This window comes from Camelus bactrianus, chromosome 3 (assembly GCF_048773025.1).
Source record: "Camelus bactrianus isolate YW-2024 breed Bactrian camel chromosome 3, ASM4877302v1, whole genome shotgun sequence".
NCBI lineage: Eukaryota > Metazoa > Chordata > Mammalia > Artiodactyla > Camelidae > Camelus > Camelus bactrianus.
The window spans coordinates 75096929-75113347 of record NC_133541.1 but is presented as its reverse complement, the minus strand read 5'-3'; the positions used below and the strand labels follow the sequence as shown (position 1 = coordinate 75113347).

The window sequence follows — 16419 nt, the reverse complement described above, 5'->3', positions numbered from 1 at the left end:
AAACAAGAGGAAAATGGGCAGCCCATTCTGGTTAACCACTAATATACCAACATTAACTGCGTCTTGCCACCCCCTAACGTGTTACTTGCTTCTCCATGACACATGGGGTTTAAAAGGCACATTCACATCTCAAGTTTGTGCATGGTGTGTTTGACTGCTAGCAGTCAAAGTAGCTCACGTGCCAAAGGTTACAGTGTGAAAACATTTTTCACCTCAGTTTTTAAGGAAAGTATGAATATTGCTGAGCAAGTCCAATTTTCCCTGCCTCTCCTTTGTTTGCTGTAAATAATGAGTGATTATGCAGACATCAAAGTCAATGGTGGCACAAGGTTCATTACCCTACTTTGCAGAGGGTGGCGAGGTCTGTTAACAGCAGGCTGCTGCAAGAGAGTTATTAAGGATGTGAAATCTCATTGGAATGTGTGCTTTCTATTTGAACAGATGACACCGTACATGAGTCAGCCGAGCCATCCCGCGGCGAGAACGCGGCCCAGACACCAAGGATATCCAGCCGCCTTTTGGCAATCCTACTGTTCCTCCTGGCGATGCTTTTGACATTATAGCACAGTCTCCTCCCGTCACCTGTCACAGAAAACATCAGGGTCTTGGAACACCAGAGATCCACCTAACTGCTTATCCTAAGAAGGGACTTATTATCGGTTTTTTGGCAGATGTCAGATTTTTGTTTTGTTTCTTGCAGCCTGAATTCTGAGCAACAACTTGGGGCCAGGGAGAGCTAAAGTAGTCGCTGCCTCCCTCACCCCAGTCACCCCACCCCCGCCCTTGCCCTCTCTCACCTCTTCCAAATTAAATGGACTCCAGATGAAAATGCCAAATTGTCGTAGTGACACCAGTGGTCGTCAGCTCCTGTGCATTCTCCTCCAAGAGCTCACCTCTGCTAGCGCAGCGTCCGCGGTACACGGACGAGGAAGGATAGTGGCAGACGCAGCCAGTGATGGCGAGACCCAGGAGGGTTTTCCTCTCCCACACAGTACTTACGCCTTCTCCTTCAGGACTGGATGACGACCTTGCAGGGCATCCTGTCACCATGTCAAGTCCAGAGGGGCGGTATTGAGACTAGATATACTATTACACCATATCCTCTAGGAGTGTATAAATGAACAGGCTTCTAAAAGGTTGAGACACTGGGTTTTTTTTTTTCTTTTTCTTTTTCTTTTTAAAAAGATGACTGTCTTAAAGCATTCTTGACAGCAAAACTTGTGCTCCGTAAAAAGAAGCCTTTTTTTTCTAGGAAGCGGGTCGGGTGCCAGAATGCTAGCACAGAGCAAGTTGTGAAAACAGGAAACTAGGTGTGGTGGGGGTATGTGTGAGTGCCTCTAATTTTTTTTGGTGACTGGTCAGTGCACACCAGATTTTTTTTCCCTTTGAATACAGATCACCATGGTGCTACAACTTCTTTTTTTTTTTTTTAACTGAAAGAGGCATTTTTATGAATAAAGTGACCTTCCCCGAGGCTGAGAAGCCAGGGTTGATGAGTGTACACGGAATAGCTTTGGATACTCCTCTGGGGGACAGTATGGACCAAGGAAAGGATGTCAGTGGCCAGAGGAGATGTCATTTGGCTTTGCTGGAGCGCCAGTGTGCTGTGGCCTTTCCCCGACTCCCACCCTAGTACCCACATTTTGCTCCACACTCCACGACTATGGGGGCTCGGACACCAACCCCTGTCCCCAGGACAGTCAGTCAGCACTACTGGGGAGGGCTAAAGGGAAATTTGGAATAAAAATTCCAAAGCTTGGAATGAAAAAATTCAAGAGTTGCTTTTATATTCTTTCCCTTTCTGACACAGCCTAAAGTTTAGGGGGAACGTGTTTATCTGTGGGAGATAAACAAGATGGAGTCCCAAAGACTTTAACAAAATATTTTTTTAAAAATCCACTAGAATAGAAAATACATTATTTAGATATACTTTATGCTGAGAGTGAGTATATATGCTTGTCCTATTTAAACTTGTGAGAAAAAGTGGTATCCCTTGATACATTTAGAAATATGGGGGCTCTCTTGTTTCATTGTGGGGGCGGGGCAAGAGGCGGCTCAAGGCAGGGTGACCCTGTTTAAGGAACCTGAGCGCGGCCACAGTCACCAGGAAATGCAGGCCTTGGGGTTTCTACTGATGAGGCTGTCACGAACTGTGAACTCCAAAGCCTAGACAGGGAGGAGTGTTAGACCGGTGGGAGAAGAGTCAAGCCTGTTTTGGCTCTTGCAGGACACAACAACAGAAACCATGCCTTTCAAAACAAAACAATAAATGCAACGATCATATAAGATGTGAAAAACTGGAAGCATTCCAGCACAATAAGGGTGTTTTCATATATTTTTTTTTTAAATGTACATGTTAAAAAAAAAAGGGTCATGTTATGGATTGACTTAATGAATGGGAATTTGCTAAGAATTGTGAGTAGTTCTGAATTAGAGAAATACGTGAATGAAAGGCAGCTGTAAAGGCACTGCACCCTGGAGAGTTGTACACATGTCGAAATGTAATCTGGGCTTACCTGATCCGCCTGGAGTGGATGTTAACGCTGGGTCTGTTCGCACTTGGAACCGCGTGAGCAGGGTTGCCAGCCTCGCAGATACCATCGGCCCTGGTCCCCCGGACATCAGAACTGCTCTCGAGTGGCCGAGTCTTATCACAGAAGGCAGCCACCATTTCACTGAAACAAAAGTTCACAACATTGGATTCTTTTCTGCATTAACTAGTTATATACTCAGTACTCTCAGTAATACTTTTTATTAATAGTTACAGGCTCGTTGGTCCAGTGGGATCTGGGTTGGGGCGGGGAGGGAAGATACCTTCTAAAGTGGATCACTAGTCAGAACCAAAATAATCCTGCATGTTCTATAACCACAAAGAAATCAAATGATCCTGTAATGATTCCAGTTAGTCATAACTACATTAGCAGTGCTAATTTCATTTTAGAAATGGTGACTTCTGTGGTTTTCTAGCATTTGTCTCTAACAATTGATAAAATACTCATGGCCCTCTCTGCCATCGTCTTTCATTTTTCACAGTGAAATTAGACCCCTTTACTTCACCGTTGTGCCACGACAAATTAAGTGTAAAAAAAAAAAAAAAAAGCAAGACTACCCACACCAGTAGACAGTGTGCTTCTTTACTTAGAAGTGACGTCATTGTAGGTAATGCTTGCCACGGAGTTTAAGAAGATGACTGGTATCAGACGGTTTTCATCTTGTCCAAGAAGTGCTGGTGGCCTTTTGTGATGGTGTTACAACCCTCCGGGGGCTTAGGAGGATGTCGATGCAACTTTATAGCAGCTTTTAATTTCAAAAACACTTCAAAAGTCTGAAGGGCAGCCTTTGCCGCCTCTCAGCCCCAGTCAGTCAAACCCCAGCGACCTTTGCCCCTGGTTGCCAAGGGCTTTGCAACATGAAGCAGGGAAATAAGGATCTGTCTGTTTAGTGGATACCGTGTATCCTTTAATAGACCAGGTAACAGTTCGTGTTAGTTTAGACTATTGTTTTGTACTGTACTTTCTTGGGTGGCAGAGGAAAGAAAAGTAAAACGTTTAAAAAAAAAACAAACTGCGTTCTTTAAATTCTGTATTATTAGCAACCTCTGTTGTATATAGTGTTTGATAATAAAGTATTAATTTGATTCTTATGTCTTTTGTAAGTGAGAACAATAGTCTTTCAGGATACAAAACACCCACTGAGGCTTTGAAACACCCAATGTAGATGTGGCTAAGAAGAGTCACAAATGGCTGAGACACTGCTCCATACAGGACTCACGTGTGGTCATCGCCCTCCTAATCTAAAGACTCCATCTTGGGACCTGGAACAACATGACTTTTTAATCAATATTTTGTCCTCAATGTTATCAAGGTCTGATGTTGGAGCCCTGTGGTGTTTTTTCCCCGCCCCTAGCATGTTGGTTTGGAAAGGTTTAGGGACTTTAGTAACGGTTCTGTACTTTGGTTTTCTGTTTGTGGTGGTCTTCATAGACTTTCATTCTTTCCCAGGAAGACCCTTGCCAGTATCACGTGCATGGGAAAGGCTGCAAACCGTGAGGTCTGGAAGGTTAAGTGGGGGTTCTTTCCCTCTGTGTCGTTGTGCAAGAAGTGTCACATAGTACCTGTGGCCTTTCAGGGACTTTGTTTTCCTCTGGTGCCTTAGCGACGGCAGCAACCATTTTTTTTTTTTAGTTTCCTGAAAACAAAAAAACAAACAAAAACAGTTTAACAGTTTAACCTCCTTCCCTCCATTCACTGCTCTCAGAGCTGTGATCACTGATTTTCCTTTTGGAAGCCACCTCCACTGACACCCCCATTTGTCTACACCTCCTCCCCTTACTTCTTATGTGTATTATTGTTATTTTTTGGTCTCTTGCCTTCCTCCCACGTTTCATTTGCAGTCAGAACCGTGAAAGGGCAGGTCTGTCTCTGGTTTGGCATCACTGAGTTTTTCCCATGCATTTGCCCCAGAGCTGCTCGGGTGTGAGACAAATCTCCCTACAATGGGCTTGCTCCCATTGTCTGTACAGTTTAATAGATGCTGGCATGTTGGAGGTTACCCATGAGTCAAAATCCGCTTTCCATGCTTACTCCTGACACCCCATTGAAGCCACTCATTGTGTGTGCGTCTGGGTGTGAAGTCCAGCTCCGTGTGGTCCTGTGCTTGTACTGCCCGCTTTGCAGTCCCTTTGCACTTACTCATCGAGTGCTGTTTTGAAATGCTGACATTATATAAACATAAAAGAAAATGTAAAAAAACAAAACAAAAACAAAAAAACCAACCACACACTAACTCATACGTTCTGTATTTGTATATACACGTGTCCGTACAAGTATACCTAAATAAAAATTAAAGATTTTCATCATTTTAATTGGAGCCCTCCTTCTACTTCTTTGTTCCTTGAATGACGCCTTTATTTCAGGGGCTACTTGTCCTCTGATTTTTTTTTTTTTTTTTCAAAATCTTTGTGGACAGAAAAGATAATACGACATGCACAAGAGAAGGCCTGAGAAGGTCAAAGAATGCAGGGTTCAAAATGGCCAAGTATCTAGGCACATTCCAGTTATTCTGCTGAGAAAATGGTGACATTTCAGCCTTGTCTCAGTATCTGAGCCTTCAGACAGGCGCTATGGCAAGCCCTGCATCCTAAAGCGAGTGTTAAATACAAATGCTAAATACAAATCATGTTCTCTCACTCTGCACCTACTTTTTTCACCCCATCAAGAAAAAGACAGAAATAATCATTTTACAGAAAACATCTTACAATTCCAAAATAATGACAGAAATAATAATAATCATCTCAGTACCACCCCAAACCGCAATTCTCAGTATCAAGGAAAAATTAACTTCCTACTCTGTGACCTTGAGCAAGTCACACAATATCTTTGGGACTCAGTTTCCTTATCAGTAAATAACTGAGTTGTGTAAGTGACTTGCTAGATTTTTTAAATGGTGCCCTTGCTGGGCTCTGTAAAGCCCACTCTGCATCTGAGTGCTGTGAGTGAGTGTCTTTGATGATGACATTGCTATAAGCACAATTTGAGAATTTCATCTGTAGAGGGAAAAAGCATCAAATGTCTAACATAATAGACACCTAATGCATTTCAAGACTTGGCTTTAATTATACCATGTTAACATTAAACTCATTGAAAGCTTTTTATTATACTTAATTATTTGACGGGGCACTAAACACTAATTATAACTTACGGTAACCTTTTTTGCTAATGAAGAATGACAGCTTTATAGAAGGAGGAACAACTCATTAAAGAAAAAAAAAAAACATGTACTGGACTACCTATGTGATATTTTCAAACCAGAACAGCATTATGTGGTCATTATCATCATCACCATCATCATCAAAAGCATTTAACTGATCATGACATTGTGCTTAGTGCTGTGCAGAATAAAGTTAATGTTTACAGCCGCTACTTGTAAAGTTTATGACATAAGGCAGACAATGTGTGTAAGCCTACCGTAGTAATGAATTTATAAAGACAATATAAAATTCAAGCATTTATATTATGTTTAAATGAGAAGGGAAAGAGCTATTTTTAAAAAACAAAGTGAGTGGAAAAAAAGATTGGAATTTTAAGATTAGGAAGCTTAGAGTTAAAGGAAGTCATTTTTACATAAAGTCAAAATGGAGTTAAGAGCTTCTTTATAAGAAATAGAAAATAGAAAAATAGGAAAACTTAGTGAATTAAAAACCATTGTGGAACTTAAAAGAACAGTGAAGTACATGGAGTAAATTTTCATAGTACCTACAAAGGTGACTCTGGAAATGAGAAAATCCACGACGACACCTGAGTATCACTGAAGCAAATTATGAAGGGATAGGTCCAGAAAAATCACCCTAGTACCCTAAGAAAGTAGGGCAACTGATGAAAAGATGACAATTTCAGATTCTGCTCAAAAGAATAACCCTGCACCTGTTCCTGAAGCTGATACTGTACCTACACTGACTTGAGACGCCCAGTACCTCAGCCAAGATGAACCCTACATTTTTTCAGACTAAGGGGATAAAGAGCAGAACATTCGAAAGTGGGGACCAAGATCACTTGAAAGTGTCTGTGAGTTCCTGATTAAGAGGCCAGTGCCCGACAGACAGTGCTGCACATGTAACAGGAAAGCAGGCAGGACCAGAGATGTCCTGTGCAGTGTTGCAAGATCCACACTTTGGTAGCAAAGTACTTGGAATGAGCGAATAACCTACTGTGTTAGAAAGAATCAAAGGAGAAACTGATGAGTAAAACACATATGTACTTGAATCTCTTATCCAGTGACGATGATTAGAATCTTTTACCTCTTTTTATAGGAGTGCATATAACTTAGGTGCCATAAAGGAAGCTCAAGATACTTCTGATGAATTGCTCATTGACCATTCTCACAGTTTCTTAGGAACTGTTTGCAATAGTTTCTCAGAGGTTGTTTGCAAAGCTTAGTTTCATGTTCTGCTGATAATGCAAGCATACTTCAGGAAACCACTGGCAAAAACGCTGTGAAAAGCATGACGAGTTTTGCACAGTCTCTCCAGAAAACAAGTGCTTCTGAAAGTGATTATAAATAACTAATCAGGCCAATAGTCTCTGTCAGTTTTTAGTTTGATACATTCCGCTATATTAGTCAAGTCGTTCAGTGGTTAAATACATATGTGTGCCCATTTTTAAAATGGAGTTGTAACTGCTGAAGGACCCTGTTAGTAGTAAATTTGTAATAACTGTGTGTTCTTTTTTTATACGGATGATAAATGAATGTACAAGATTAAAAAAAAAAAAAGGCAAGAAACTGCATTGCCCAAGGAATTGGTCAAGGGCATCTCCAAACGTTCATTTGCTTCGGGGAGGGGTGATTTAGTCAAACCACTTAAAAAATAGCATCTAAGTAAAAATTAGTAAGCTTGCTGTAAAAATGCTGCTTCCAGGCAAGTTCTCGCCGTCCCTTCCCCTTTCCAAACAGAAGGCAGCTCCTAAGCCCTTCCTATGTATGATGTCTGGAGTAGCAGAAGAAAGGGAACTAAAGGCCCTGCGTACAGCGTATCCCAACGTAATGGCGCTTCTGACAATTCCCATCAGAGATCGTCACACTCTCTCCCAAGAACCTCGATATGTACTGAGAGTAAAACATAATTTCATTTCATTTTCATTAAAAATCACCCCCGAGTTCTGCCGTCTTACTCCCAGCAATGGCATAGTTAGGGTCCATCCAGAAGGAAGGTCAAATAAAAAGTACTTTCAGTTCCCCTCCTTGCTGTCTGCTTTTTGACTCAGTTTAATTCCTAAACGTGGGGGATTCTGGAATATGAATAAAAGAAACCTTTTTAGTAACACGAGCAATGTCCTCACACCCAGGGAGGAGGACACCAGCATCAGACCCACAGCACAGACATGGGAAGGAAGGCCTTACAATCTGGGGTAAGAGCACTACCTCCCTGAGGCTGTCAGTCAGAGTTAATTCAGAAGAATTCAATCTAGTGGGTGGCTCTCTGAGTCAATAACATGCTTTGAAATATCCTGGATTTTCGTCATGATTATTCAAGCAAGAACTTCATGTCACTTGGTAACACATGGATGCTTGTCGATCTTGACAAGAACACAAAGAGGGACCAAAAAAAATCTCTGAAAGAGATTACAATGGGGAAAAAGAACAAAATATTTTTGCATGCTGTTTTGTTCACCAGTACCAGGTGCTCCCTCCAACTGCATACATCATAGGTCACCACAGTCATTTTCCTTCCATCACAGCCACAAGACAAGACATTAAAGTAAGAGAATGAACATGTTTTTTCCCAAACACATCTATGAAAATGCATTTTATCAACACCCGAGAATCTTCTCCTTTTGGTGTTCAGAGTCTGTACTGTTGGACCAGAAAACAGCAACAAAAACTGATTTATGTAGCACAGAGTTCGGAACACCTAACTCCTCAGAAACATATGCTCTGCGTTACTTGATCTAGACACATTTTCTGCAGTAGACAGAACAGGAAGATCTGTGTCTTTTTTTATTCTTTCCAAGAGACAGTGTGCCAGCCAGAAAGCCAAGTCCATTTATTTCTCCTGCAGGAGCCAGCGTGTTCCTTCTCCTGGAAGATGCAGGTACTTACAATAGAAATAGGCTCTGTGGTTTATTGAGAGGATTTCATCCCAACATCTTACGGGCATAAAGAATAAAATATCAACTAATGGCTCTTTCCAACAAGCTTGGGAAGAATTAAATGGAAAGGAGGACTATCATCATTCTTCCCTGGAGACACGAGAAGAAAGCAGCCTAAGTCAGGTAGCCCAGGAAAGAACCAGAGGCAAGTTGAGCCAAAATCTGGAGAGGCCCCCAGTCTGTGACTCTTCCTAAGAACCTGATTAAGAGCTTTGGCTGAAGGAAAACAATGGACATGTTTATTGCTTCTTTAAGAAGCTTCAAATACAGTGCAGTTGGCTGAGGGGCATGAGGCAACGTCCCCAGATTCTCTTGTCTGTCAGTCAGTGTTTTTATTATAAAAGTGGACTTCTCAAATATAACTTTAATTCTCTAATTTCTCAAAATTCCCCCTGTTTTGGTACATATTCCAACTAAAAATGAGGAAGAATTTCAGAAGAGAAGAATTTGCCCTGTTTCTTCTTCCTTTTCCTCTGCCCCATATACACACATTCACACTTAGACATTTTTTCTAATTTTATGTATTCACAGCACTTTTTTTCCTCAACATCATCTATGCTAAGCAGTGTAAGGACACAGAGGGTCACCTGAGATACAATGAAACATCGGTGTGATAACATTGAAAGCCAGAGGGCAAAAATGTAGTGGTTAAAAGAAATCCTGCTAGTGGATGGCCAGCCAGGCCCTGTGGTATTCACAGATCTGCCCGTGGTGTAGGTCATTTCCCAGAGCCCAGCTGTAATGGAAAACTATGGACACCAGAGCAAGGAGAATCACTGGGCATTTTGAATCCTTGGTGTCTTTCCCACAACCTAGCTGACTTCCCACCCACAGAGTTCCCCAAGTTCTGGGGCCGGGCAGAGCCATCATGACACCTGTATTCAGGCCCCCAACAGGCATGAGGGGTCTAGCTGCCTAAGTGTGACACTGTGGATGATAAGCACCAGAGGGTTAGGATCTGTGCCTCCAAAGGGCTGACCAGCCTGGTGCAAGGATCCCCAGAGATGACAGAAATTCCTGTTGGTTCAGGATTTCCTTAAACTCTCTGTAGATTTACCTTAGTCTGGACTGGACACTGGTGCAAATTTCAAACCCTCATTTTACTTCTCCAGATTTGAGGTTTCCTGTGAATTAGAGTGCCCTGTATTCTGTGTGGGTCCTGCCCTTCTCTGGTCCCTGTCAGTATTCAACAAAGCAAGTTAATCTCCCCAGTAAGTGACAGCTCTGCCCCTTGTAACTGGCATGGAATCAATTTTTTAACTTGATTTGAGAAGTGAGGAGAGTATCAAGCACTCAGCACCGGCTAGGGGGTTCATTAGCAAGCTGAAGCAGTTTCAGCTGCAATCTGTTCCACTGTCCTCATCTCTTAGTTCTGCTTTTTTTTTCTTTTTTCTTTTTTCTTCCTTTTACCAGCGATCCTGCCCACAGACTTTATCTACTCTGTCTACTGACGACACCAGGCTCCTTTGCTAAGTTGTTCCCAGCGGGCACACACAGCCCACTGCTGCAGCCCAACCAAACTCTGACAGCTCCACAGGGAGGAGGAGGAAAAAGTGGGGAGACGATATTTCCACAGAAACTGACCACAACTCCCCAGAAGGCTATGGGGAAGCAAAAGAGACAGCAGAGAAGGCGGCAACGTAACCATCTGGGGAAGCCTCCTTACTGTGCGCACAGCGGGGATATACAGCCTTTCAGGAGCGGTCCCCCAAGTACCAGGAAATGTTTTTCATTCAGCAATATAGAAAGAACCAAGAACTCATCTCAGAGGAATGGACTTTCATTTTTCGGTAGGTGATTTGCAAAGGGAAAGACTGATTTTCCCCTCACTACAGTACCTCCTCTGCTTCTAAACCCATCTCCGCCCTGATCGGATTTAAGATGTAAAGGGAGGAACAACTGAATGATGACTGTGCGGTGGGAGGCAGGCCCAGACAGGAAGAGGTCTTTGTCCAGCACAACCCTGTAATCAGTCCCACACAGCTGTGCTGCCCACTGCGGCCACAGAATCTTGGTGCAGTTGTCATCTGGAGACCATCCCACCGGGAAATGTACGTGAGGGTCCACAGCAGAGTCATGCAGTGTGCCTGCGGTCCCGGTGAGGGGGATCAGTGCCTCCCGCCCCAACCCCTACCCACAGCATGTGTGACATCAGTCCATGGCCTTGTGGAGCACACAGGTTAGGGGAGGAGTCCACATTCTGAGGTAGGATCTCTGGGCTCCCCTCTCAAGAAATAGGCCCAGATCCCACTGAAACCAGAATACAAATCTACATTCTTTAAAACAACTTGTTTCTGTGGAAGCTAGCGGGGTTTATTCTACAGTCTCCTGTGGAGAGTGACTCCAGGGAACCAGAGAGAACAGCTGGAATCAAGCAAGTTTCTCATTTTAAAATGAGATTTAGCCTTGTTATGGACTGCATGTTCGTGTCCCTCCAAAATCTGTATGTTGACTTCCTAGTCCCCATTGTGATGATATCTGGAGATAAGCACCTCCCAGAGGCCTTAGGTCATGAGGGTGGAGCCCTCACGATGGGATTAGTGTCCTTATAAGAAGAGGCAGGAGAGAGCTTGCTTCTCTGCTCTTCACTGTGCGAGGACACAGCAAGACAGCTGTCTGCAAGCCAGGAAGAAAGCCCTCACAAGAACCTGGCCAGGCTGGCACCTTAATCTCAATTCCCAGCCTCCAGGGCTGAGAGAAGTTTCTATAAATTAATCCACCCAGTCTATAGCACTTGTTATAGCTGCCCAAGCTAAGACAGCCTTCACAGCACACAATACGATGCCTTGATTTTTATAGATCAAGAAAAAAAAAAATCCACTGGAAAGGACAGAAGGAAAGTGAGATACACCATGCCTCAGAATCCAGAACCTTCTGTAACTCCCTGATCTTGGCCAATAAATGACATCAAATCACAGGCAGATTGAAAGTTCTTTCACTTCACCCAAAACGAACCCCAAGAAAAAAAGAGTATCAAGATTCAGTCTTTCATTTAGCTGTACTTTATGGAGAACCCACTATATGCCAGAACCTGTGCTAAGCACTGTGGGTTATTTTTTAATAGAAGACTGGCTCCACCCAGGTAAGGCTCCCCGTCATTACAGAGCTGTACACATGGGTTGTGGAGTGTGTCACATCCACAGTCCCTTCTAAGGAAGAGAAAGGTAGCAGTCTTCACAAACCATGTCACATACCACATCTTCCCATCCATGGTCAGAGATGATTGGACAGGGAGTGGGCATCTGACTCAGAGGCAGCCAATCCATAGTCAGTGTCCTCTACACGTGCGGGCAGGTGGAAATATCTCTGCCCCTGTTTGCTGTTTAGTAATTACCCACTACAATTAGTGTCCATCTTGAGACGTCATATAAATAGGATGATTCAGAAGAGAGGGGGATAAACAAAAAAGGAACAGATATACAGAAAACATTTTGGTCACATTTCTTCTAGCAAAGCCCTAACTTTTACCTGCTCAGTTCCATAGAGCTGTTTCCTTAAATCCAGAATGGCTTTCCAGTTCCAGTCACTGTAATATCTGGTCATTAACTGGCTTCTATTTGGAAGTTTTCATGAGATTCTGACTCCATTATTGGTACAGGCATCCTTAAAATAAGTCCTCATTATTTGAGCTAGCCTGAGTGAATCACAGTTCCTTGCAAGCAAAATAGTCTATTAAACAAATATGACAGGGTAAGAGGGCTATGAAGAAAGTGCAAGGGAAGCACAGAGGGAGTAATTAACACTGCTAGAATTTTAAAAACCTGGTTTTGAATTTCAATGTCATAGTACTGAAGAAGTTTGCCATATTTCTAAGGTCACTGTATCCAAATTGACAGAATGAATTATTATAAAATGACATACTTGATTTTCTTGAAGACTTGGATTTCTTCTTTTATTGAAGAGGTCAAACATAAAAAATAGCGTAAAGAGTCTCTCTTCCCTGCTGATATTCCCTATCAATTGGCACAGGGAGGAGTTACAAGAGTAAGTCTAACTAGAGAGCATTTGAGATGGGCCAACAGACAATGAGACGAATGCCAAACACCCCCACAAATGAGCTCAAGGATCAAAAAAAAAGGGACCCACTCTAATCCCACAGGAGCAGACCAAGGAGAACCTTTAATTGGTCCTCTGTTTGGGAACCTGGAGTACTCTCTTATTAACATGTGACACTTCCTTAACAAAGCGATATACACGAGCAGCCAGTCTAATACTTGGGTTGGTGGCAACTTGTTTCTACTTGGCATAAGCTCGTGGAGGAAAGCAGAACTTGCTCAGCAGTTTCGACTGTAACCAGTATTTTCCAGCACCTGTTAGCTGTTATACAGGGAAGGAATCTCATTATCAGACATAAATGCTGTCAGAAAGGCATGGAGGAGTCCTGTCCTAGCACAGGCAAGGGCCACGAAACACACTGGTATAAATACTTTCTCTCTACAAGCTCATACTGTTTAAAAATTCCTTTTCAATGGGGAGAATCCTTAAGCTGAAAGGCAGGGAAGAAACATTTCCAGGCATGCATTTGCGGTACAAAAGATGCCCCCACTGGTTTAAATCTGTGTGCTCTGAATGGGAGGGGTGGCAGTGGGGAGCACGTTATTCCAATTCTACTCAGCTGCTGCTGAAGTTTGCCTGGTTCTCTGACTCCCGTGAAAAGCTCTCAGTACTGATGGAGAGTGCACAGTTTAGATAAACTGGATTAGAAGAAGAGAGAGAGAGATGGATAGAATTCTTTCTTAAGACACTAAAAATGGGATGGCTGTCTGCTATAATAAATCCAAGAAAGGAGCCATGCTTATCTCAACTCCAACCTGACGTCAATAATTATACAGAACATGAGAAGAGAGGTCCCTGTTAACCAAAGCAGGGGGTTTATCTGGCCTTTGTAGGCTCCTGGATAAGCCCATTAGCACTGCAGCCTCAGGAGTCCCTCTCTTGTAGTACAGTGTTTACCCTTATCTTCTGCGTGACACAAAAGCACAATCAAGACAAAGCCAAGAAATGTGTGGCTCTTCACTGCAAGGGAACGCCTCCCCTGCTTATCTCTTTTAATTATTATTTATATTCTACATTTTGTTTTCAGGTTAAAACCAAGTAACACAGGGTAGGAAAGCTACCCCGCATTTCCTGAGCTCTGGTCTCATTAGCCAGATTTCCTTAAAACTCTGGGACTTCAGAGAAGTTTTGCCAAGTGGCTAAATGAAATGCACACAATTGCAAAGTGTTATGAATATTTATGATGGTTTAATGATGGCTTTTTTTTTTCATCCATGAATAATAAAGATTCTAACAAGAACAGATAACGAGATGGGGACAAAACAGTGAAGTGGTTAACACAAGAACTGCTCTTGGAGGGACCCCACTGAGAGCAGCAGGAGCCGAGGGCCTCTCCTCCATCTCTTGCCAGAACCAAGTGCAAAGCAGGCGCACAGGGGCGAGCCTATTTTCCCCACTCTTTTAACAGATACCTTCAGCTAAGAGAGGCATTTTATCCCTACTCTGTGCTAACTTCATGGTCTCCTCTGGAGGTAAAGGAAGCTCAGAGTCACAGACATCGTTGTAAAGTGACCTTCCACTTCTAACAGCAGTGTTCGTTTCAGGCTTCGGCTGCCAGCAGCATTTGCTGCTTTGCCTCTTCCGAGCCAGTTACTAGTTAAAAAGCACCTGATGGAGGATAAAGTTGCTGGGCTCTCACTCTACAAGCTGCTGACTCTCTCACAGGCCACAGACCTCAATTTGGGAAGGGTCTTTGGGAGAAGTTTCTAAAAAGTAAACATTAAAGTTGTTATCCCCACCACTATTTCGTGTCTCGAAGGCAAGTAGTTCCCTGTGTGACCCTGCCACGCTCTGGCGTGTAGGGATGCTCTGTGTCCCAGCTCCTGGTCTCTTGCTGTCTGGCCTGGGAGTATACAGCCCTCTCCCGTGAAAACCCTGCTGGTGACTCAAAGGACAGCCACCGACGTGATGGGGTCAAGGAGTTCTGGGCTAGCTGCCATCTTTGGCTTAGGTGACTTACTCACATGAGGCACAGTTTCCTCATCTACCAAGATCATGCATTCAGCAAATATTTATTGAGCACTGACTAGTATATGCCACCAAATGCTCTAAGCATGTGTGATCAAGGAAGAAGAGAAACAATGGTCTTGTCTCAAGAATCTTACAAACTGGTAGGTAGAAAAGAATATTAAAAAAACAAGCCAACCAAGTAATTGGTGGATCCTTGATGAAGTGGTTCAAGCCACAAAGAAAGGGGACTTCTGTGTTTCTCTTGATAATAGGCTTGCTTAATGCCATAATGATAAAAATTTCAGAAAAGTTGTATGAAGATCAAGTGATATTTTTAAAGCCCTTAAAAACTGTGTGTCTTTAATAGAATCACATGATGAAAACCTTCGTTAAGTAATGACCATATCCTGCTTCATCTCCTTTGGAAATCTGAATTTTCATATATTGAGCTTAGTGTACACAGACATAAATGTCCACTCTTCATCAACTATCTTTGAGATTGAAAAACAAATGCCAAACAATAATGCAGCCTAACACTTGGTTAACCCTTGAGTTGGGAAATGCACGATCATGCTCGTGAATCTATTGACACAAACTTACGGGAAAGCAATTCTCATCTGGGAACTCATTTAAAGAGTAAATTAGGTGCAGAGAAAGAATGCCCGATAGGTCCCTACGATTCCTTCACTCACTCCCCATCTCCATATTCCTCACCGGTATCTCACACAGCCCAACATCCCTGCTGCCAATTTTATTAAAGCCTGCTGTGTGGGAATTTCCTTTCTCTGCTTTACTAGCTACCAAGAAAACCCCTTCAACGTGATTTTTCACACGTTTTCTCTTCCTGTGCTGCGTCTCAGTGATTTCATCTCCCTGACTCACTGTTAAGTGTTTCTCATCTGAAATCACACTCATTCATGATCTCAAAGTGCAAAAAGAGCAAGCCACAAAAGAAGAAAGCCCGACCGAAGTCCTCCCTCCAATTACTCAGACGTTAAGCAAAAGCTACATGGGGATTTCTCAGTCAAACAGGACTAACTGAGCACGAGCATCTATGGAACAGAAGATGAGTCTTGGCACACAACACACCACACTGCACAGCCCTTCTCCCTTAATGGAGCACATACATCTGCCTAGGTATTAAAATCTGAGCAAATGATGATAGGTGTTTCATGGAGCAAAGAGTAATTAGAAACTGGATTCTTATAGGATAGACCCTGGATTGCCTCCCCAGGGAACTAGAAACAGAGCTAGAGGAGGGAAAGCCAGAAGGGAAGGAAGAAGAAGAGAGGATGAAGAGGAAGAAGGCCTAACAGACAGGAGACTAAGAAGCAGGTTTGGAAGGAAAGCCTCTGCCCTTGCCACCTTACTAGCAGGAATAACTCAAAAGTCTCCTGGAAGAAATAAGCAGGCTTTGATTTTTTTCATCATACAAAACAAAAAGCTTAATCACCCCAAAATCTGCAATCTGTGCAGGTGCATTCCAATGGACCTAATTCCATGGACTAGGAGCCTCAACAATATATTCGAGCACCACGTCCAGTAACAGCTGACAGGACGAAAAAAATTGTCACAACATCAAAACGTTAAGAAAGAGCAGGACCTCAGGACTTTTGCTTCTGACTAGTGCATGACGGTCTCACTTGGTCAGCTGGAGACCCAGTGTAACACTTAGCCAGACGTGAGTCCTACCATCAAGGACTTGATGTCTAAAATCACAGATAAAACATCCATGACAGAAAAGGAGGAAAATGACAATTTAAAATAA

General features: G+C 42.9%; 1 protein-coding gene across 2 annotated transcripts in view; it reads left to right on the top strand.

Moving 5' to 3' along the window:
* The window catches only part of EFNA5 (ephrin A5), a 269595-nt gene extending 264731 nt beyond the window's left edge, over positions 1–4864 (top strand). For both annotated transcript variants that reach the window (XM_045507811.2, XM_010971465.3), the window contains one exon: positions 442–4864. In XM_045507811.2, coding sequence (XP_045363767.1) covers positions 442–563 — 122 coding nt within the window. In that variant the 3' untranslated portion in view covers positions 564–4864. The remainder of the gene's footprint in view (positions 1–441) is intronic.
* The last annotated feature ends 11555 nt before the right edge of the window (positions 4865–16419 follow it).